The 21,188-nt window shown below is 43.9% G+C and overlaps 2 protein-coding genes and 1 long non-coding RNA gene across 6 annotated transcripts; 2 read left to right on the forward strand and 1 right to left on the reverse strand.

Annotated features, from left to right (window-relative positions):
• The first annotated feature begins 1,704 nt into the window (after positions 1-1,704).
• LOC117224943 (pre-mRNA-splicing factor ISY1 homolog) lies at positions 1,705-3,236 on the forward strand. The gene is made up of 4 exons (XM_033478175.2): positions 1,705-1,991; positions 2,066-2,088; positions 2,166-2,484; positions 2,555-3,236. The coding sequence occupies exons 1-4, from the start codon at positions 1,989-1,991 to the stop codon at positions 2,924-2,926; spliced, it is 717 nt and encodes a 238-aa protein (XP_033334066.1). The 5' UTR covers positions 1,705-1,988; the 3' UTR covers positions 2,927-3,236.
• Positions 2,960-20,953, reverse strand: Syt14 (Synaptotagmin 14). Of its 4 annotated transcripts, none has more exons than XR_004491374.2 (9): positions 20,651-20,952; positions 16,880-17,068; positions 15,678-15,812; positions 15,471-15,607; positions 13,086-13,262; positions 10,032-10,352; positions 9,579-9,932; positions 8,094-8,357; positions 2,960-7,996 (listed from the first exon to the last, which is right to left on the reverse strand). XR_004491374.2 is itself a non-coding variant. In XM_033478168.2 (8 exons), exons 1-8 carry the CDS (start codon positions 20,682-20,684, stop codon positions 8,145-8,147), a joined length of 1,482 nt encoding a protein of 493 aa, XP_033334059.1. In that variant the 5' UTR covers positions 20,685-20,953; the 3' UTR covers positions 2,960-8,144. The 4 variants fall into 4 exon arrangements, 2 of the variants coding, with proteins under 2 accessions (XP_033334059.1, XP_033334058.1); XR_004491373.2 differs by having other exon boundaries at positions 2,960-6,701; positions 7,728-8,357; XM_033478168.2 differs by having other exon boundaries at positions 2,960-8,357; positions 15,549-15,607; positions 20,651-20,953.
• LOC143260492 (uncharacterized) lies at positions 15,737-16,989 on the forward strand. The gene is made up of 3 exons (XR_013034707.1): positions 15,737-15,907; positions 16,508-16,754; positions 16,858-16,989. It is a non-coding gene; the product is annotated as an uncharacterized LOC143260492 (long non-coding RNA).
• Positions 20,954-21,188: the final 235 nt, after the last annotated feature.

Raw genomic sequence — 21,188 nt, forward strand, 5'->3', positions numbered from 1 at the left:
TAAGTTCGACAGCAAGAAATTTTGGGAGATCGAAGAGGGACCACCTAAACCTCATCTCTCCTCAGAGGAAATGGCGTGCAAGGAACATTTCCAGCAGCAACCAGCATCATACGCAACAGTACGCAAGGGATGATGATGATTGATACTTGGGTGCTTCCAAGCAATATCATCAACTACCGCGAAAGAATTTGGTTCCAAGCGGGCTGTACAAAAAAGGACTCCTCCAGGAAGAAGCAGTGCCGTTGCCGCCCAGCTGGGACGACTTAGGACCTGAAATCGTGGTGTTTCCGTGGCGAGGAGGCGCTGTCTTCTCTTCCGTATCGTCCGCTGGCAGCCCATGCACCGGGACCATGGTAAAAGATCACAGGAAGGTTCTCACATACTTCCGACAAAGAGGACTTCCGACGTCGATCGTGTGTCACGGGAAAGAAAATTCTGACCCGAAACCGAAGGTTTGCCCTCTCTCCGGGTTTCACCGAATTACCCTTTCCCATCGTAATACATCCGTCAAAATACATCTAGGGTAGGTTCTGCTAGTACCTTACTGACGAGTCCCCACTAGCAACACCCGGACGAAACACGCCCTTCCTCCTCTCCACCTCTCCTCTAGTTACATGTTGTTCTGTCAACAACATACACCACTGCAGCAGGGGGATTGCAGGGGGATATCCACGGGAGGATTTGTGCGAGTGTGCTCTACAAGGAGCACCTAAACGAGATCAACATCCGCCACAAATGGGCCAGCGGCAACCATGGAATCGAGAAAGGAACCCTTATCATCATCAAGGAAGACACCTATGCAGTGGTCTCTTGGACGGGTTCTCGAAGTCCACCATGGCACAGATGACATCATCCGAGCAGTAACGATTCAAACTCCTCAAGGCATCATCAAACGAAACATACGACAACTTGCGCCTTTACCAGTCGATGTAAACAAGGATGAGTCAAATTGATCGGTACCCCCTCAATGGGGGGAGCATGTTCCGTCCTTCAACGGAATTTTCGTGCTGCGTCCGCCTAACTTACTCCGGGACGAATTACCTTTTTCTTTTATCCCTAAAAAACATTTATTGACGGGGAATCTTCGGCTCAGCGAGACAAATTAACAGTTCTTCAACGAACGACGTGCAATCGACAAAAGGTCACGTTCGTTATGCTTTCAATTTCGTAGAGCCATAGCCTTCTTCATTGCAGTTTCTAAGTTTATGATTTTTTCGAGCCGTCTTCTTTCCGGCAGTAACGGCACTTTCGAATAATGCACACCTTACCGGCAGCATTTTTTGTAACAGGGTCGCTAGCACGCACCGCTTCGGTCGCCCGTCCAGGGTTTCTTGCTACTTGCGGCACTGCGTACTACGTCACTTTTACATCCCCTTCCATCGCGTCACTGGCCAATCAATTTCTAGTCGTCTGTCCACGAAACGGTATAAAAACTCGAAACCGTTCTTCTCTTTGTTATTCGTCAGTCTCCCACCCTTTTTTCCTTGAATCCTTATTCCTTCCTTCTTTACCCTTCCTAATTATTATCAATATTTATTATCAAAGTTTTTTGCCAATTTTCTTTGACTATGTCATCATTTACAGATACCCACTTCAAGCTGTTGATAACATTCACCTTAATTGCCCGGTAAGCCGGTAACTTCTGACAGGCACGGGCCTCCCCACCTCAATACAAAAATATAAAAAAAAAATCTTTGTTATTCAGTCATTAGTCTTGTCTTCGGTCAATCAGTGTCAGTTAAACTCAGTCATTCAGGTAGATCTGATGAAACGAATGATTCTTGCCGAATTTCTTATTGTATTTTACGAACATAGCGGTAAGAATTATTCGTAACTAGAGTATATAGTGTTCATCTTTTACACATACTATTTCAAGCACACGTGGTAATACTGTTGTGTGTATAATGTCATAACCTCAAACGTGCGGCATAACGAGAAGCATAGATTTTGTATATTGTATTTGGAGGTTACTATAAACACTCAACAAAATGGTAAGTATAGTATAGAGTATATTAAAATAAATATAATTTGTCAATGTTAATAAAATTTGTTTCCTCTTTTTTAGGCAAGGAACGCAGAGAAGGCAATGTAAGTGTATCGAAATTAAGTTTTCCTCATAGTTCTGAACTTGAATTGTTTATAAGAGAGAGTGTTTACCATTTTAGGACCACGCTTGCTCGTTGGAGAGCAGCTCAGAGCAATGAAGGGGCTAGGAAGGAGCAGGAGAGGAGGCCGTACTTGGCATCGGAATGCAGAGACCTGAGGAAAGCAGAAAAGTGGAGGATGCAAATAATCAGAGAGATTGCGAAGAAAGTAGCACAGATACAGAATGCTGGTCTGGGAGAATTTAGGATCAGGGACTTGAATGATGAAATCAACAAGTTGCTAAGAGAAAAGCGGCATTGGGAAGCACAAATAAAGGAGCTGGGAGGTCCAGATTATTCCAGAGTGGGACCACGTATGCTGGATCACGAGGGTCGCGAGGTAAAGAACCTAAACTTCTTCAATACCTTTTTTAACTAATGCAATATAATAATATAAAAAATTGACACAGGTCCCTGGTAATCGTGGATACAAATATTTTGGAGCAGCTAAAGAACTGCCAGGGGTTAGAGAGCTTTTCGAGCAAGAACCTCCACCGCCTCCTCGGAAAACGCGCGCAGAATTAATGAAGGACATCGACGCCGATTATTATGGGTATAGGGACGATGACGACGGTATTTTGTTACCGCTGGAACGGAATGCAGAACAGAAAGCTAGAGAGAAAGCCGTGCAAGAATGGCAAGAGCAGAACGAGAAAAACGAACCGGAAGTTGAACCAGAGATAGAAATTACCGCGCAAAGAGCAATACCATCGCAGCAAGACATTCAGGAAGCATTGCTCGCAAGAAAGAAGCAAGAGCTATTAGAGAAATATGTACTTTGACAGGTTTTATTTTGTTATCTCTCCTTATGCGTGTTCAGTAATAACTATTTCGTAAGTTTATTCGTTTAATTGTATTAGAGTACACTTTTATAAAACGCGATAGATATAATAATAATTGTTATTTATTATTAGTAGTAGTAGTAGTATTAATATTATTATTAATTTGTAAGTAATAACATTGATTAAGGTAATTACTTTGTGCAGTAGACGTTCAAACTTCAATTTAATACTTATCAAGAGAGATAGAGAGAGAGGAGAGAGAGAGAGAGGGAGACAGTGCTGTAGATAAAATATATAGATAAAAATTCAACCATAGTCTGTTTATAATCCTCGCGATCGTTACTCGTAAATCTTCCTCTTCATTTTCCTATTGGATCGACCGATTTAACGACACATTAGAATTAGAACACCGGAGAACAATGCAACTTACGAGTTAGCGTGAGAATTATAATTCGACGTGTACATCCATACGTCGTCGATAACTGTACTTAAGTAATAAAGATTTCAACATTCCCATACGTTCCCGCCGTCTGATCAATGTTTTAAAGCGTTTTCAACCGAGTTCTTCTCGGTCGCCATGAACTACACTCCGAACAAAATCAATTGTCCGCTCAAGGCCATGCTTCGACTATCCGCATCGCAGTCTAACTGTCCCCGTGGATCGCATACTTTTCATTATAATATCTCTGATGAAGCTGTTCAACGAATTTGAATGTTTTCTACGAAATTACTAGCCATATAATAGTTAGAATTTCTTCTAAAACTTTTATCTTGGGAAAGGATTCAAATTGATTGAACAGCGTTACCAAAATTTTACTACTCCTCTATATGGTCACGACAATATATTACGAATTGGAAACAATGAAAGGTATAGAAATTACCCTGAAAAAGCGCCGTCCACCAATTAGCCCTTCATGACCTTGAAGTACACGAAATTGTCACTTGAAAGTGACATTTATTTAACGAATTAAATTTGTGCAATCAATTTCAACGATTCCAGAAAATTCTCAATATTTTTAACAGTCTTCGATATATACGGTACAGAACAAAAGTAACATAATTCTGGACACAAAAAGGGCTAACGAACAATCATCCTTTTCATTGGTTCCGTTTCTTCCTCGCACACGGAGGTGCGTTCTTTTATATAATCATCGTGATGCTTATAAACAGACCGTACCAATATACAATTCTCCTGTCACCAGGACTCAGAAGTGGAAAGTATCCTAATGAACGCTAGCTAGGATCTTGCTACGCTTTTAAAGGGCTTATCAAAGTAGACGCGAACGATTCGTTCGCACGCCGCACGTCTCTCCACCATGGTCTCTCGCGTTCCCGTGAAAACACTCGAAATCCCTCCGTTACGGGCATTGTGCGGTTATCCCTCATTAACGTCTCGTTTCTATCGCCACCGTTCCTTATCTCGTGCAACGGTTACGAAACATCGCTGAGCGAGAAGCCAACAGGAAAATGTCTGATACTCCGTAGCGTCTCGCTCTGTTCGCGCTAACGAGGAAAAACTGAATTGAATCGAGAGAGAAATTGTTGGGCACCGGAAACACGGCTTCTGAGTCCCTGCAAAATGACGTCGTAACGTGTTATTCTAAGACGTAAACGAGAGAAAGTGGAGGAGAGAATAGTTCGAGCATGGATTAATCATCGTTAATTACCTAAAACACTAAAGCTTGAAAAAGTCAAGCGTTGAACGATTCACAACATCTGTTATTTCTTGCTTGTTCATTATACATAACATATATATGTATATATATATATGTTATGAAATCCGTTAATCAGTCGCCCGCTTCGCTCAGTTTTTTATCAATCCCAATCTCCTGTAATACATGTATAAACGCGTGGATCGTTTACGGATTTCGTCTACGTTCTATCGTTATTCACGCGATACTCGTACATGTGTATGCTTCTAAACTCTTTGTTTTTAGTTAAAGTAATTATATCAACTCTATGATCACATCTGCGTTTACGGGGTGCGCTTTTGCGAGTTTATTGTGCGTCGTTTGAATTGTGAGTCTCTGTCCTCGTATATCGTCCCCTAAATGGCCAAACTCCTCAATGCCCTGATTGAGTCGCTCACACGTTTTATATTTACACATACTCATACACATCATACGCTCGCGCATTTCAAATCTACAGCGTTCCCCCCTTAGCATCCCGTTTCTGTTCCCATCGCTACAACGTGGGAAAACTGGTCGCACGGTGCCACCCAATCGTCTAGCCAGTAGAAAATAGAGTCCGCTGCTCCGTAGTGTTTCGCTGTGTCGAATCGTGGGACGATAACGAGGGAACACCGTGTTCCGCGCGAAAAAAGCGTCGGTGCGAATTTTTGCGCTCACGACGATCATCTAGCAGAGTCTAATGAAGCTTTATTTACGCTTCGAATTTTACACCGCTCTCTGCTTGCGTTCCGACACGTTCGCTGACCAGTAATACTGCCTCTAGTAGTAGCTTGCTCGGTGATTCCAACGTTTGAAAAGTTGCAAGTAGTCTTTTCTTAACGACTCTATCGACAACATCCGATCGCATAGGCAACCAAGCTTTAATATTTAAGATTTTCTTACTTTGAAAGCACGAATCGATGCTAATAGTGTTCGAAAAGTGGAGAATTCCAAGTAGTATTGGGATATTTTTCGAATACATGCAATTGTTGAAGAAAGTATGGCGAATACATGCTTGGGTATCCGGTTGCCTACACAATGGTGATCAAACAAGCGACTTTCAAAAACGTTGAGAATTCTACGTACAGTGTTGTTTTTATGAATACGAAATGAAAACAGCTTATCTTTCATTGCACCACGATTTGAAACTGTTGTTTTCTATCACAAAACCGACTGTAATTAATTCGGGTGGGGGTCAGCGAATGAGACCGTACGGAGGGAGCGGGGAACGCGTGAGAAACGAAAGAGTACACAAGAATTTCACAGCCTCGCGTTCCTCTTCGAGTTGTCATTGTTCGAAACCGGATAGTATCGGCCGTAGAATCATCGCAGTTAAGAGAACCCTCTAATCAAAACAGCCAAAAAGAGACGACATCTAGAACGTTCTTTTATCTCCTTTAAAACGATAAACAAACTTTTCCATTAAACTCTGTACCGTCGCATTTTCTAAGCGATGCAGAATGCAACGGAGCTTCTTGAAACCACAAGTCATAATAGTTTCAACATTTTTCAGTAGCTACCGCCTTATCTACAATCGCGGTACAAGATAAAGGTGATCGGTGCGCGTTTGAAATGAGGTGCCAAAAAATTCTATCCTACGAGGGAAAATTTACATGGAAAAGAGCGTGAGATTCGAAAGCGATGTTTGTAGACAAAGCGATAATGCTTTTGTTGTTCTAGTCTAATTGACTAACAAGTTGTATTGGCCATTGTACTTTCTGCACCACGAAAATTCTTTAATCATGGATAACCTACTCTTGGCGCGGGCAATCGCGAGGCGACATAACCTTGTTAACGTCTTGCCGCGCGACGTTACGAATATCAATATTTTCGATCGGAGGGTCCTCTTAAGGGGTTAAAATTCGCGGTTTCGCGAGTCAATCCATTCTCGAACCGTCCGTCGCGTCGTGTGTTCCGAGAGGTCAAGACTGACCCAGGATCCGCGGTGTCGCATCGGGTGTTCGTGATATCTGTTGAGAAAGACGGATAGGTGGACGACGGTAGGGAGAGTGATTTAAATGAACGTGAGAATTGTACGTTTTGTTTAGCGAACTCTCGACCCGGCTGTGTATCCCACGACGATTCTCCGTCGACAGACACGCGGCCTAAAAATGGTGAAAGGCACAAAGTAAAAAATAAACGATCAAGGTTGGCTCAGGCACATAATCGAGTCGAAGAGTTATTTATGCCACGGTTTCGTACTGTTTTTTTCTTTGTTTCCCTTTTTTTCGTGGTCCTATGCCATTGATTTAAAACCGAAAAGAATGCTTTCCCGCCTACAACGTATTCTATAACCGAGCAATTTTGTTCATCTTGGTCACCTTTTCGTCCCCGACCTTCGGGCCAGGTTGCCCGGGTTCGTATCAACCCAGATCTCCAAAAAATTTATTCACATCGTGACTATGCACGATCATCGAGCGACCGTGCTAAAAGAATTTAGAACAGTTAGCGCGATTGCGATGTATGTAATTGAATGTTCATGAAACTGTAGTTTTGAAGGGGATGCAATATTATTGAGCACTACTGTAAATTGTCAACTTTCAATGATTAAACACTAGGTAACGCACATTTTGAAATTACTGACTTTAGGATAGTCTATATTTTATAGTCTACATTATGGACATCATTTGAATTTGGAGATGAGAGTGAACACGTGCTGCGAGAAATGTATTATTAGAGACCAAGTGACCAAGATGAACGAGATACCTTTTTTTATCATGTATCCGTTTGTACGTGTAATTGTGCATGTACAGGGTGTTCGAGATTCAACCTGCAACATTACAACTGAATACATTAGAAAAATTTTTCTACAGACATCGTTGCAAGTAAAATTTCATTATCCCAACATACTATGAACAGATTATAGATCATTGTGCGTTTATTGAATCTGCGAATTTGTAAAACACAAGGTTATGTCCGGTTTAACAGAAGGAATTCAAACCAAACTGAAGAAGAAGCCTACACCGAAAGAACTGAATTTGAGAGTAAAAATATCTTAGAAGATTTTCAACATTCTCCACGATTGCCGGTTGAAGGAAACACCCTGCGACAGATGCGTACGTGTGTGACCATGTGAAAATATGGTGTCTCGCGGTACTGCGCCGTTTAGTGTGTCAATTAGATATACATACGTAGTATCGTACGCAGAAAACCACCCATAACTCCGTCCGGCGTATCAAAAAGGGGGTAATGTACTTGGTACATCGATAGAGAGTTCTGTAACTCGTGAGTTACTCGCGTGCGTAAAAGTTGATGACGACGTGGCTCTGGTTCGCAGGATCGACGACACAGATAGGCGTCAGGCAGTGGACGGGCCCGGTGGGGTCCAGCGGGACCCGGGCATCGCCTCTAAAAAGAGTACACGTATCCCTATCCAGTTGGTGGTGGTGTGTCGGTCTCGCTGTGAAACGATCGGTCGTGTTTTTTTGGTGCGTGGTTCAGCGACCGGTAACAGTTCTCCCGCAAAACTGTATCTCCGTCGATCATTGGATGCGTACCATGTCGTGTCCTTAGCGTAAAATGTTTCTCCGTGAACAGGAACTCTGTGTTCAGGGGCGCAGCAGCGAGTGCCAGCGCTGGACCTGCGTCGGGTAGCTCGCTGCTCTCATGTCGTTCCAATGCTGAAGCTCCTCGGGCCCGGAACTGTTCAGGCCCAGACTCAGCCAGCCGATCATCTCCCTCCCTTTCTTTCCCATGCTGCCCCTCCGTCGATTGTACACCGACAAGAACAGCGTCACGTCCGCCAGTTGGAACAGAGCGATCTGCACAGAGGAAACCAATCAGCGCTTTTCCGCTTGGACCTACCGAAACGATAACGTCTCTTATTTACTAGCTGATAGTCCGCTAATTTACTTCACGATTATTTATTTATTTATTTATTTGTTGGTTAGGTATAATAAGATAACCGCAATTCCTTAAATTAATATGATAAATCTCTACGGACTATAGATCTCTATGGATTGAACAAATCAGTAGAGAAAACGCGACTGAGCTCAGTATTATATCCATAAGTTGTTCTATGTTTCTAAATATGAAGCAGTTCTTTGGATCTGAGATGAAATATTGGAGCATTCAAGTGAAACTTCTCCAATAATGCTGGAGTCCATTGAGCCCATATTGAAATTATAAAGCTGTTTCTATGAGAAGCGATTCGATAAATTACTTATAAATTGTAACAAGGTTTATCTTATTATTTTTATGGGGTAACACGTTCCAGTCTGCTTTAACGTTTGAGCAGAGCTGTGACTTATGAGATGTCTGGAAACACGAGTTACTCGTGAGACAGCCAGCTATCCAAATACATACTCGGTTACCTATTGAAAGAATGCAATTGCAGAAAATGATCTCATCTGCAGAACCTAGAAGACATGCTTTGCATACTCCTGATCCATATTTATCAAACCCGAGATTTTTACAACCAAGAAATTAAAACGATATCCGAATGATGTCCACGAATTTTTTAAGAATCAGATCAGATTATAATCAAATTAAATTGAATTATGCAACAAGTAAAAAGAATCTAATCTGTTAAAAATATGAGGAATAATAATTTTTATATCGTTTGTTGCCTTCTCGTTAATTAAGTTTTGCGCGTGTACACTTCACTTTACATAATAAATCATAAAATATTATAATTTTTACTATAGAAACTTCTTGGAAGCTTCGTATTGCGAGTAGATCCGCGCCTAGACTCTGTATGGTGTCAGTGGAACTCAAAAGACATCAATTATAAATCAAAGAAATGAATAACTACTGTTAAAATAGTAATAGCTTTTGTAGCTAGTTATAAAATCTTATTTATGAGATACTCGACCGCACGTTAGCCTGATGAGATATCCGGTTATTTTTGTTATCCGGGTGTCTCATAGGTACTCGAGTACTCGGGTATCTCATATACCAGCTCTAGTTTGTAGCAGTTAGCTGTTTTGATCCCCTTTCGCATGCACAGGCTCGGTCCAAACAGCGAGGAAACGGTACACTACCTCGAACACGAACGTTTCCTTGTAAAGAGGATTCGGCTGAGCGCGTTTCAGCCCGGTTTTCGAGCGCTCTATCACGTGGTCGTTGCTGTCCACAATGACAAGTTTAACATACGTATCCGGTGGCTTGGTGTCGTTGCCACCGCCGCCCCGGAAATGGGAACCTTTGATTATTTCTATCGATAAACGTCCCGTTGTCCCGTTGTACGACAAGCATATCAGAATCTCCGCCACGCTTCCGCCCTTCATGCTGCTGCCGTATGGAGGCACAGTGGGCGAAGCGTACGACTGAACCGACTGCTGAGAGCCTGTCGAATCGCTGCGAGTCAAGCTCCCGGTTGTCGCCCAGTCTTGTACCTTGAACATTACGTAGCCAAGTTAACTATATTTACACAGGAGCCTAGGGTTTCAACGACTGTTGAAAGCAAGACAGCTGGTCAGGGTTCTAGGATTTACCGAGGACGAAGGGGGAGTCTGCAGCGTCAACCACAGTGTCGTTTCGAGCTGAAGATTGATCTGATCGAAGGAGACCCTGGCCTCGCCGAGCAGTCTCTCTCGACGCATTCTTCCGCCCCAGAAGTAGACCCGCAGCCGGACTCCCATGGCGTTTACGTCCTCAGGGTTCACCCGAGGTAGCAGGAAGCTTTCCATGTACTGCGGGGACGAGCCCTGTCGCACCCGAGTTTTGCGGCGTTGCTTCCTCGACGGCAGCAGAAGCAGGCGAACTTGACTGCCGCCTATGCCTTCAGGGTAGTTACGTCCTTGCAGCACTTGTACCTGAACCGAAGAATAGATTCGCAAGTAGGAAAGTCTGACTCGGCAAGATAATAATATTCCAGTATAGTTCCATCCTGGAACGAAGTACAACAGAGACTCTCTTATCCGACGATTTATTTTTGTAACATCCTGACATCAAAACATTCTATTGCCTAAAATTTTCATTCAAGTTCATCAAGATGATCATGGATCAAAATAATACAATGATTAGACGATAATTGTTCGTTTGGATACCAGAATATTATTTGGCGACGGCTGAAATGCTGCGTTGAGGAGAAAAGGAGAGGGAGACGTTTCGTCCGGGACCCGCTAGGGGACTCATCGGTAAGGCTATTCTAGCGGACCCTTGCTTTAGGCGTTGGGATGTCGGTAAGACGGACGAAGTTTGTATAGATTTTCGGTAGGTAGCGTGAGAGACCTGACCGAATATGTCACAATTATTGAAAACAAATGACATGTGTATATATATTCTAAAAGAGATAACTTCGGCCATATCTGGAAAGAAGTTTGGTTACGATTCGTTAATTTTTATTAGTTTTGTACGCCTTAGAATATGGTGGCAAATAAAGCGCATTATAGGCATTCAATGCTTTTCTTTTTCCGAAAGGGCAAAAATGCCACACAAGCGGCAAATAAGATAAGCGCTGTTTATGGCGAGGATGCTGTAGCCGAAAGAACTGTGCGGAAGTGGTTTGCTCGGTTTAAAGCTGGAAATTTCGATTTTGAAGATCAAGAACGCCCAGGTAGGCCGTCCGCCACAGACAAAGATATGATTAGAAAAGAAATCGAGAATAACCCACGCTCAACATTACGTCAATTAGCAGGAACGCTAAATAAATCAAAATCAACCATCCACGATCATACGGTGAAGCTTGGCTCCAATATTTCAATGAGCTGCGTTTTAATTTTCCTAAAAAATCAGCACGAACTTTCCGGACAACCCAATATATACAACTTGAGACGGATCGGTTACTTGCGGGAACGAGGATCCATCTGTGACGGGTCTGGAGGTAGCCGCCATATACGCCTTTGTCAGCGGATAACGATATCTAGACGGTCCTTTCCATGCTCGATGTTAGATTCCAGGAGGACGATTGCTTTCATTGGCCCACTCGACGACGATGCGCCGCATTTCTGCTGAAGCTGCCTGAATTTCTATCTGTTGCGACTCGTTCGTTTTTGCTGTATCTTATAGGCATTGACACGGTCGTAAGGAGGAGCCTTCATTGCTCTACTCGACTTGACACGCGTTTTGATGCTGAGGCTTTCATGAGGCAGTGCTTCATCCTTGTCGTGAGCGCGTTGCTCGGACGGTTGCAAGCTCGTTGCTCGTGCCGTCGCCGTGGCGAGACAGTGAGTCGCCTTTTACCAGAATCGAGCCGTAGATGCTGCTGTCCTAGCATGGCCTTTTTGTAAAGTGACGCGTTGTCCTCGCGATGTCCGTCGATCTGTTGACGTCGTCGTAGGTTCAGGATTTCACAAAAATCCTGGATGCCAAGCGTCTCCGCAGATCGACGGCGATGGCCACACTAGGAGAGGGATTACGTAGTCTCGGCCTATTTCAATCCTCCTGGCGTTGATCCGTGCCCGTTGCATGACTCTCGGTTGTCGTGCCGTCTCCAGGTTGCGCTGTGGTCTTTTCCAGAAGGGAAAAGCGTTGTTGTGTTTGTCGTCGAGGTCACCAGTTTGGCGGCGGTTGACAAGACGGAGTTGTTGGAGAAAAGGAGAGGGAGGTAACGTTTCGTCCGGGACCTGCTAGAGGACTCATCAGTAAAGCTATACTAGCGGGCCCTTGCTTCAGACATTGGGGTGTCGGTAGGACATTAACTGTGGTCGTTAATTTGGTCGATGGATCGACTTCGCCGCAAATGAGGCTTGCGCCCATATCGGCTTCGACTTGCCAGATGGAATTTGGCCACCACTTTCCGGAGTACCACTGCGAGGGGAACCGATGACGTGATGTTCTGTCAGGATTGCTTGGAAAAACCCTGCCCTCAACTACGTGTACCATTGGACAAGTTGGATCTACCTATGGAGGAGGCGACTAAGCGACGGCCAGGGTTGTCCAGCGGGGACCACGTGGAGGTAGAGTCGCCGGCTTGCGCTTGATCCCATGCAGGTTGGTTTCAGCCTAAGCTGTCACCGACAAAGCTCTACCGCTTCAGCATCAAAGTGCCGCCTGCTACTGCGGTCAGAGCTGATGTCGGTAGGACAGTTTGCTGAGGTCCATGGGTCGAGAGTCGACCCAGCCGCGCCCGAGGCTTGCGCCCATATCGGCTTGGACCGGCCAGATGGTGTTTGGCCGCCACTCTCTAGCGAGCCGCCGCCAGGGGAACCGCTGGCTAGATGATATGCCAGGATTGGCTTGGAAAAACCCTGCCCTCGGCAGTACGCCTCATTGGACAAGTTGGATCTACCTAGTAGGAAGGGACTCGTTTAGTCAGCCCTGGCCGTCGCTTGGCTTCGCCCAATCCCGTGCAGGTTGGCTTTAGTCGAGACTGTTGCCGACGAGGCCCCACCGCATCAACACCGAGGTGTTGCCTGCTACCGCGGTCGGGGCTGTATGTCGGTAGGACAGACGAAGTCTGTATATCTATAACTTGTGGCGAATCGGTTACTTGCGGGAAGAGGATCCATTAGTTAGCGGGTTTGCAGGTAGCCGCCACAATTACAAACATAAATGTTTGAATAAAGGAGCCTCTAGTGTATTTAGTCGGGTACCCTGACACGCACCGTCATCTCGCGCATGGGGGCATCGTACAGGAACGCGACCTCGAGGCTGCCCACTTCTTCGGCGACGGTGCCGATCGTCGTGATGACGTCATTGGTCGTCGGTCCATTTTGCTCGACCTCCACCTCTTGCTCGTTGTTCCCGAGCAGAAGACTGGGTGCCCCGACATCGACTACGCACTGGACAAAGCACACACTATCCGTTAGAAGCCAAGCGACACAATATGGAAACCGCTTGTGGGACGTTAACACGATGGATGCACCTTTATGGACAAGGGCCTAAGAGAATCTTATCGCTTTGTCAAACTCTTGAAAAGGGTTGAAAACGATTATGATGTCGGCTTCGATTCTTGAAACGATTATGGAGAACCGAGAAAGTCTCGTAACTGTTATGTGTTTTGGTTTAGATTCTGCAGAATCGATATTATACCGATTCTGTAAATGGTATCTTTTGGTCCTTGTGTAATAGACGGAAACGTTCAGTGGCCGCAGCTTGTCACTGATACAAAGTATTACAAAGCTATGATCATATCGCACGCAGTCACGACTTCAAGTATTTTTTATGTAATCAAATTAAAGTTGAAAAAGTTAAAAAGTTAAAAGTTAAAAATTAAGGTTCGACACATCCATTATTTTCTCGACAGTCTTACGATTTACAGATCCTAACGAAATTAGAAAAAATATTACAGATTTGCGTTAAAATTAGTTTTCAAATCTGGACAAATAAGTCCAGATTTGTCAAGTGTTAAAAAAGGAAATACAACAATGCGTTTATTAACAGCTACGAGATGTTCGATTCTTCACGACTGTATCAATTAGAATCGATATGTAACAGTTTGAAGCGGTTATTTTCGCAACCTCTTCGATCACTGGTCGAAACAGAAAGAACTGTTCAACCTGGATTGAGTGTTTCGGCTTAACCTTTTAGGTACGGCTGAATTCTGCGCGAGGCTATTTCTCTGGACGGCAGAGTCTGATATGTACTGTACCGAGTCTGATACTGTATATTCTGTCTTGGCGCAGGGCGCTGAACACAGGCAGAAAGGCGGGTAGGATACGGCTTGCCGGGTCCTATTCTGCTGATTCCTAAGTGCTAGGCGTTGTAGAGTAGCGACTACACGATCCCGAAGCGCTAGCCGACCAGTGCTGGAGATGCGGTGTCTCCAAACATGGTAGTAGCTTTGCTACGACAGGTCCTACCAGTCGGCCTTCTAAATACTGGTACCTCGGGTGTCGGCGTGCCCACGAGGTCCCGGCCATCTGGCCCGGGATACCTCGGGCCGGCAGTGGGTAGGTCCATCGAGGGGGCAGTGGTAAACGGCTAAAGTTGGCCAGAGGCTCCTTCCCTTCCTCTCCTTACCTCTTCCCTCCTTCCTCGTTCTGTCCCCCCCATAAATTGTTAGGGGCCTCGACGGGTGAGCTGCGGTATTCAGCTCGGGAACCGACCTGCTGAGCCGGTAGAGCATAGAAAGGGCTCGGCACCACCAGTTGTCTGCTGACGAGAGTCCGCGTCCTCGTAGTAACTGGTAGCTCCTGCATGGCTTGGCATGTGGGAGCGCGCTTATTGAGCGTATCTCAATTCCGCGCCCATGGGGGCCGTGTGGATAAGCCTTTGGGCAGGTGCCGCACGTTAAATCACTCCAGACTTAATGTATATTCTGTCTATATATATAGGGTGTCCCAAAAATGTCTCGCAATCCGAAAGTGACGGGTTCCTCAGACCATTTGAAGCAATTTCTTCCTTTACAAAAATTTTCTCCGAGGCACCGTTAATGAGTTATTAACGAAAAACAGTGACCAATGAGAGGCGCGCTCAGCTGGCGCGAGGCGATCGAGCCAATGAGCGGAACTGGACTTCGCGCGCTGGTTGGCTGGACCGCCTCGCGTCAGCCGTACTCGATTCTTATTGGTCACTGTTTTTCGTTAATAACTCGTTAATGGTGCCTCGGAGAAAATTTTTGTAAAGGAAGTAGTTGCTTCAAATGATCCGAGGAACCCGCCATTTCCGGATTGCGAGACATTTTTGGGACACCCTGTTGACTGTTGTAAATCGATGTGAAGACAAAAGAAGTGTGAAACAATGCATATGAAGACGATTATTTGATTCAAACGATGAGCGAGTGAGCTACTAGAGCAAGCCACTATAGTGGCGCGTCGTCCAGAGAGATGACATCCGTGAAAGCCACTATAGTGGCGTGTCGTTCTGAAAGATGACATCCGCGGAAGCCACTATAGTGGCGCGTCGTGCCTAAAAGGTTAAACCTGTTACAGCGACACGACAAATGAAAGAACCGACGGGCATTGTTGTTCGTACAATGCGGTGCAGTGGGGGATTGCGTGAGAAATGCGCGCGGACGCCCGGGGACCGATGTAATTGTTTATGTGTACCAGCGGCTCGGATCGAGAACACGATATTCGATCGCGATACGTGGAAACCGCGTCTTCGCAGTTTAGTTCCTGGTTCACCTGTTGTTGATCGGTGGGGCTGTGCTCCTCCGTGCAGCTGCTGGATGTGGTTCCAGCGTCTGGAAAGTTACGCGACTTTATACGTATCCGTTTGGTGGACAGTTGGTGGCGACAGTGATCGCTACTCACCGACAATGGTTGGACCATCTTCAGCTTGTATGGTGAGAGTGTCTGGGGGCGGCGGAGGACGCGGATTCAATCGACGGAGGGCGTCTTCTTCCGAGTCGGATCTAGTCTCTGGATCCGAGTAGGAAAATGCCTTTCCTGCGGCAAAAGATCAAATGTTAATTTCTCTGATCATACAGATTTTTCTCTGGTCCTCGATATACCTGATGTCTCAGCTAAAGGAGGCCACCTAAGTATCTTTGTTATTTTTGAAGGTATCGAAAAAGTTTATTGTCGAAAGTTTCTCAATTCGGAGAGATATATGATATCAATGTAACAATTTTTGTCGCAGCTGGAGAATTATAATCATAATCATGTATTTTTTTAATCATAGTTGATGCAACGACATTTTCTATTTTTCGATTCGACATTTTCTACAAAAAGGTGTTGACATATTTATATTGAAAAATGACTAGATTAGCGCAGATATTCAGTGTTATTATCCGATGAAAAAACATTTACTAATCGTGAAAACTTTAACGTACATAATATGCAATTTTTTAAAATATCTGCTAACTTAAACAATTTTCGACATAAATAAATTGATACTTTTTTGTAAAAAATCTCGAGCTGCATTAACTAACGTTTAAAGAAATATATGATTATGATTAAAAAAGTGAAGATGACCTTGAAGTCTTCGAAAATTCTCCAGCTGTGAAATAATTATTACGTTCATATTATATATATCTCTCTGAACTAAAAAACTTTCATTAATAAAGTTTTTCGATATAATAATATATTTAGTAATATAACAATAATAATAATAATAATATATTTAAATATAATACATTTAGACTTCTCGCCATTATTACTGCGATGTACGCTCGATTTGAGAAATTTATTCAATTATTTCCTATGAAACTGACTGTATTGATCGCAACAATTTTTAAATGAAAAATTTGGAACCTGCAATTTTAATCGTCATGCTGGGTTCAGTATTCAATCCCTTGCTGTGCTTTAACGAATCTAACTCACGACGTGCTTTTAAGCCGGAATAAAATTTTGTTCTCTCATAATTAATATTTAAGTATTCAAGTAAACGTAAGTACACACACACACACACAATAAATGTAAGTTTCCTTTTTCCTCGAAGAAATTATTGCAATCGAAAAATATCTAATCGCTGACAAATGTGAATTGTCAGGTTGAAAAGATGGAAGCGTTACCTATGTTTTTCGCGATCTGAGAAGTGGAGCTGTTGTTGGACTCGCATAAGGGCACGCAAACGCCGCCGAAGAGCGTGGTCGTGGACGGCGGGGTGAAGCACCACTTCCGGGACAGGTACAAAAACAGTGCCAACAGTAGGAACACGAAACCAGCAACGGCAGCTAGAAACGCTGTCGCTTCTACAGGTACTGAAAACCAGGCGGAGACATTTTATTTCAACGGAATATTTCAAACGCGATCATTTAACCCCGCATTTTTTGCCACTCGGACAAGCTTATCGAAGAGTTGAATGACATTTCTTTGATGGGAATCGCAAGTTCCGTTCGTCGGGTACATTACAATAGTTTCATCTAAAGCACAAAGCCTGCTGCTACTTGGCTGCGCGCGCGTTTGTTTGTTTCCCTCCTCGAGTTAATTTTATTATAGCATAGTTCGCCTATGATATTTTACGATATCTATTTTCGTCGACGGGGGTTGGATGCGGCGGCGGCAGCCCTGCCGATGCACTTTGCCTTTTACGCGATTCTTCCTCATTGTTCTGCACTTTGTCATTCATTGATGCTCGAGAGAGTCGTTAACCCTTTCTGCAACGACAATAAGGGTCGACCGTGAATCGGTGCCAGTGGGACAAACGTATGAACGATGAATTTATCGAAACAGACAGATTTTCTTTATATTGTTATAAAGCGTGTAACGACTAATTTGAATTGAATTTTAAACAGCTTATTATTGAAATGTTGGAGAATGTTTTATTTGAATTTCAATCTTCCGATCGGTGCAAAAACGAAAATGGTAAACTACTGCCGAACGCTACTGTACAATTAATAATAATAATTAATTAGGTTGCGTGCGACGTCTAAATTCTTTTGTGGTAGAAGAATAAAGGCGCAAGGGATGAGAAAAAGTGTCCTTCGAAAGGGCGGTTATTTATCGGGTACGGGAAAAGGCGTTCACCCGTGCACCCTCTCCCGCCCCTTACGACCGGCGGTCGTACGCGCCGTTTGGCATATATCGAACGCGTTCAAACACCGGCGACGCATTACGCCGTAACGACCTGGAATAATTAACAGTCGCTCCAATTGCCGACGCGGATACCCGCCGTCCTACAATGCTCCAGATCAAAGAAACCAATGACATACTGCCAAAATGTCCACTAAGTCATTATTGGGGATATCTTTGCAAAATAAAAGTTGTCAACATCAATTGCAAGACGTAGGAACCAGGCACAATTTTTTTCCTTCCTGTATATATATATATATACAATATTATATAATATTATATATTATATATTATATATATATACAATATTATATAATATTATATATTATATATTATATATATATACAATATTATATAATATTATATATTATATATTAAATATATATATTATATATTTCTATTTCTTTTCATCTTTTCGCTGGTTTAAGTATCTGCATAAAATCCGCAGACCAGTCATTATCTGTTACGACTCCGAAAATGCTCAAACTAATTAAACTGAATCGAAATCATAATTTTGATCTGTTCTCCTTTGTTAGAGAGGCTTGAACAATATTTTATGACCATATTTTTTTGAAATACAATGTATTATTTGGTATTAAATAGCACCTTTTACGATACTCTAAAAGAATGCCAGCAAAAAAGCAATATCATCGTTTACAACGTCCTTCTGGTTCAAGCGGTGTGTCGGTCCACTTTCTGTAAAGTGCTGGTATTAAAAAATGTTTCCTGTCATTGTACACTCGGTAGAAAAAGTCTACGTACACCTGTTAAAACGGAATAATATCTTTGAAAATTGAACCGAACTAGTCTTTCAGATAACGAGTAAGAAAGTGTTTGTAAAAATTGCAATCTTTTTATCGAAATAACAAAAAATAATAAAAGTTATAACGAAAATTTAAACGATGCATTTTGTAAACCTCGGTAGCACACTGAAAATTTCACCGATGTCAGTCGACTTGAGTCATGAGCTACGAATAATTGAAGTTAGCGAAAATCACAGTTTTTCACTTTCGAACAAAAAGTGTGAGAAATTTGAAGATTTTTACATTTTTCAATGTTCGTAGACGTAGCTTGACTTCGCGTCAGCCGATTTCAAAAAAATGTTCAGCCATGCATTTTAGTTACCGAGATCTACAAAATGTAACGTATACATTTTCGTCACAAATACATAAAAAATTTAAAAACTTTTTTGCCATTTCAATCAATCTTAATTTTTGCAAAAACTTTTTTTTTAAACATTGCCTACTCAGCTAATCCTTCTAACATCCCAAAAAGTACGGAGACCTTTTCTACTGACAAGGAGCGAGCACACCTGGGGGATTGCCGATTTTAATGAAACTTTGTGTGCTAATTCTAGAGACAAAATACGCAGCACGTGTTCGAACTTGTTTGCCAATGCTCATCTTTTACATTCCGGCTGTATATCAAGTAGAAAGAGATATTTCTTCGCATTATTAAACAGAGCTTTCATTTTGAGGTGTCTCTCGATTCAAAAGTAATTCGAGAATGTCCGAGGAATCGTCGACCCGAGCCACTGCGCGCCGCCACCGTCGTCGCAATATCGTGCGGCGAGCAGAGCCCGGTTAGGATCTAACTTAGGGGGCCAGCGGTGCCGAAGGAAATTCCGTTGTCCGTTTCCGAGGACTCGACTCGGTTCGATCGGCCGATCGCACGTGTCCACGGGGACGATAATTATAATCGGCCGGCCTTTGACGACGGAACCGTGCAATATCCGAGGCGCCGCGCAGCAAGCTCGAACGGGAAACTCCTCGTTTTGCGCATTGCGGACGAGAAGCATGCCGGTCCGCCTTGAAATACATTCTCAAACGGCCGCTGAACGTAAACAGAATGGACAGTTCTGCCGTTCCCGAGGATCGATGGCGTACGCGTGGAATCCGAGCGGATCGTTCTCGAAACTGCTCGGAACCTAGGTGTCATGACAACGATGGTACATTAGCTCGACCCATCGTTCACAACCATGGATCATCGGTACTTCCTTCCCGCTCGGATCGCAAAAGCATTTTCTATCCTTGATGGGGTGCTCTTGAATACACATGTAGAGTTGTACAGAGAGAACTTGTACATCCTTCAAATCACTCGTAAATGATTGTAAATAAAAATGTATTTATTCCTGTTTCTCCCCGGTCTATATAACATCTTGATACACGGTCTTGTTCCGTGAGAAAAATATCGAGACCGAGCAAGGTCGACTCATTTACTCTAAGCTCATGTTTGATTCAACGTCGTAATTATTGCGACTCGAGGAACGCGTGCAGACTTTTGGTGCCTAGTGCACGCCCCACGTGCAGCTTAATCGGGAGAGCGAATGAATAAAGAAACAACTCCGAAGAGTTTCCGAATGATGAACGAAAATTTTTTTTCGAGCGTACAGTTCTTCCTACGCGTATGCAACCCTCCCGATATGCAACACTTCCACCACCGCTGAGCACGGACACCAATAGGAACGCGACATGGCACATTCAAGCATACACGCACACGGAGCATATCAGCCTCGTCACGTAGACCACTTGCACCCATGCACACAGAGGCCCGTCACCATTGTCAGAACGAGGAAATGTTGAACATTGGTTGGCACAACACACATGTGTCAGCAGGTTTGTGGGGTGGCATGTAACAACGGTCGGCTGGAATTAGCTCGTCGGTTTTAATTCATCGAGTAGCATTGTCGCGAGGCGAGAGAGATCGATCAAGCGTATCCCCCTGATCGCTAGCCGTGGCACATAACACGGAGGGTGGTATAGTGGACTTACCCGCCAGAAAATGGTCTGATCCAGCCAGAATCATGCTCGTCCTTGTGTCGCATTAAAGCCTTCCTCTTACGTGGTTGTGTCGATCGGACGCGGCGAGTTCTCGACGTCGAATAATCGACTCATCATCCGCCTCGGTGCGGGCCTTGTTCTCCGGCACGAGGTGCTCTCGCGTTCTCGGCCGTTTGTGGATCCCCGTGGAAACGTGGTTGCACGAGCTGACCGAATAATAATACGTGGGCGGGGGTTGTACACACAGCACTCTGTTGCTCGCCGAGACGTGTGCGCCTGCAATACCTCGACCAGCTGTACGCCTGCGCCTCCGAGACCGCGGGGATGCTCCGACGAGGGGCAGCCCGATCGGCAGCGGTTCTCATTCGAATCGAATACGAAATCATTTTCTCAAATCGTTCGCAAACGATTCCCGCTAATATTTCCGTTTTATCGAAACATACAGTATAAAGCAACATAACGACTAATCGCATGTAAAAGGTCGTTTTATGTACAGAGAATCCTTAAAAAGAAAAGTCCCGGAATGCTC

Source organism: Megalopta genalis, chromosome 13 (genome assembly GCF_051020955.1).
Source record: "Megalopta genalis isolate 19385.01 chromosome 13, iyMegGena1_principal, whole genome shotgun sequence".
NCBI classification, from domain to species: domain Eukaryota; kingdom Metazoa; phylum Arthropoda; class Insecta; order Hymenoptera; family Halictidae; genus Megalopta; species Megalopta genalis.

Bases quoted from the DNA above. Each gene is read 5' to 3' on its own strand.
- LOC117224943 (XM_033478175.2), top strand. The intron at 2,089-2,165 runs GTAAGTGTATCG...TTACCATTTTAG, and splicing joins AGGAACGCAGAGAAGGCAAT to GACCACGCTTGCTCGTTGGA. The intron at 2,485-2,554 runs GTAAAGAACCTA...AAATTGACACAG, and splicing joins TGGATCACGAGGGTCGCGAG to GTCCCTGGTAATCGTGGATA.
- Syt14 (XM_033478167.2), bottom strand. From the start codon at position 20,684: ATGATTCTGGCTGGATCAGACCATTTTCTGGCGG. The intron at 17,069-20,650 runs GTAAGTCCACTA...CCTGGTTTTCAG, and splicing joins ATCAGACCATTTTCTGGCGG to TACCTGTAGAAGCGACAGCG. The intron at 9,933-10,031 runs GTAAATCCTAGA...GTAATGTTCAAG, and splicing joins AGACTCCCCCTTCGTCCTCG to GTACAAGACTGGGCGACAAC.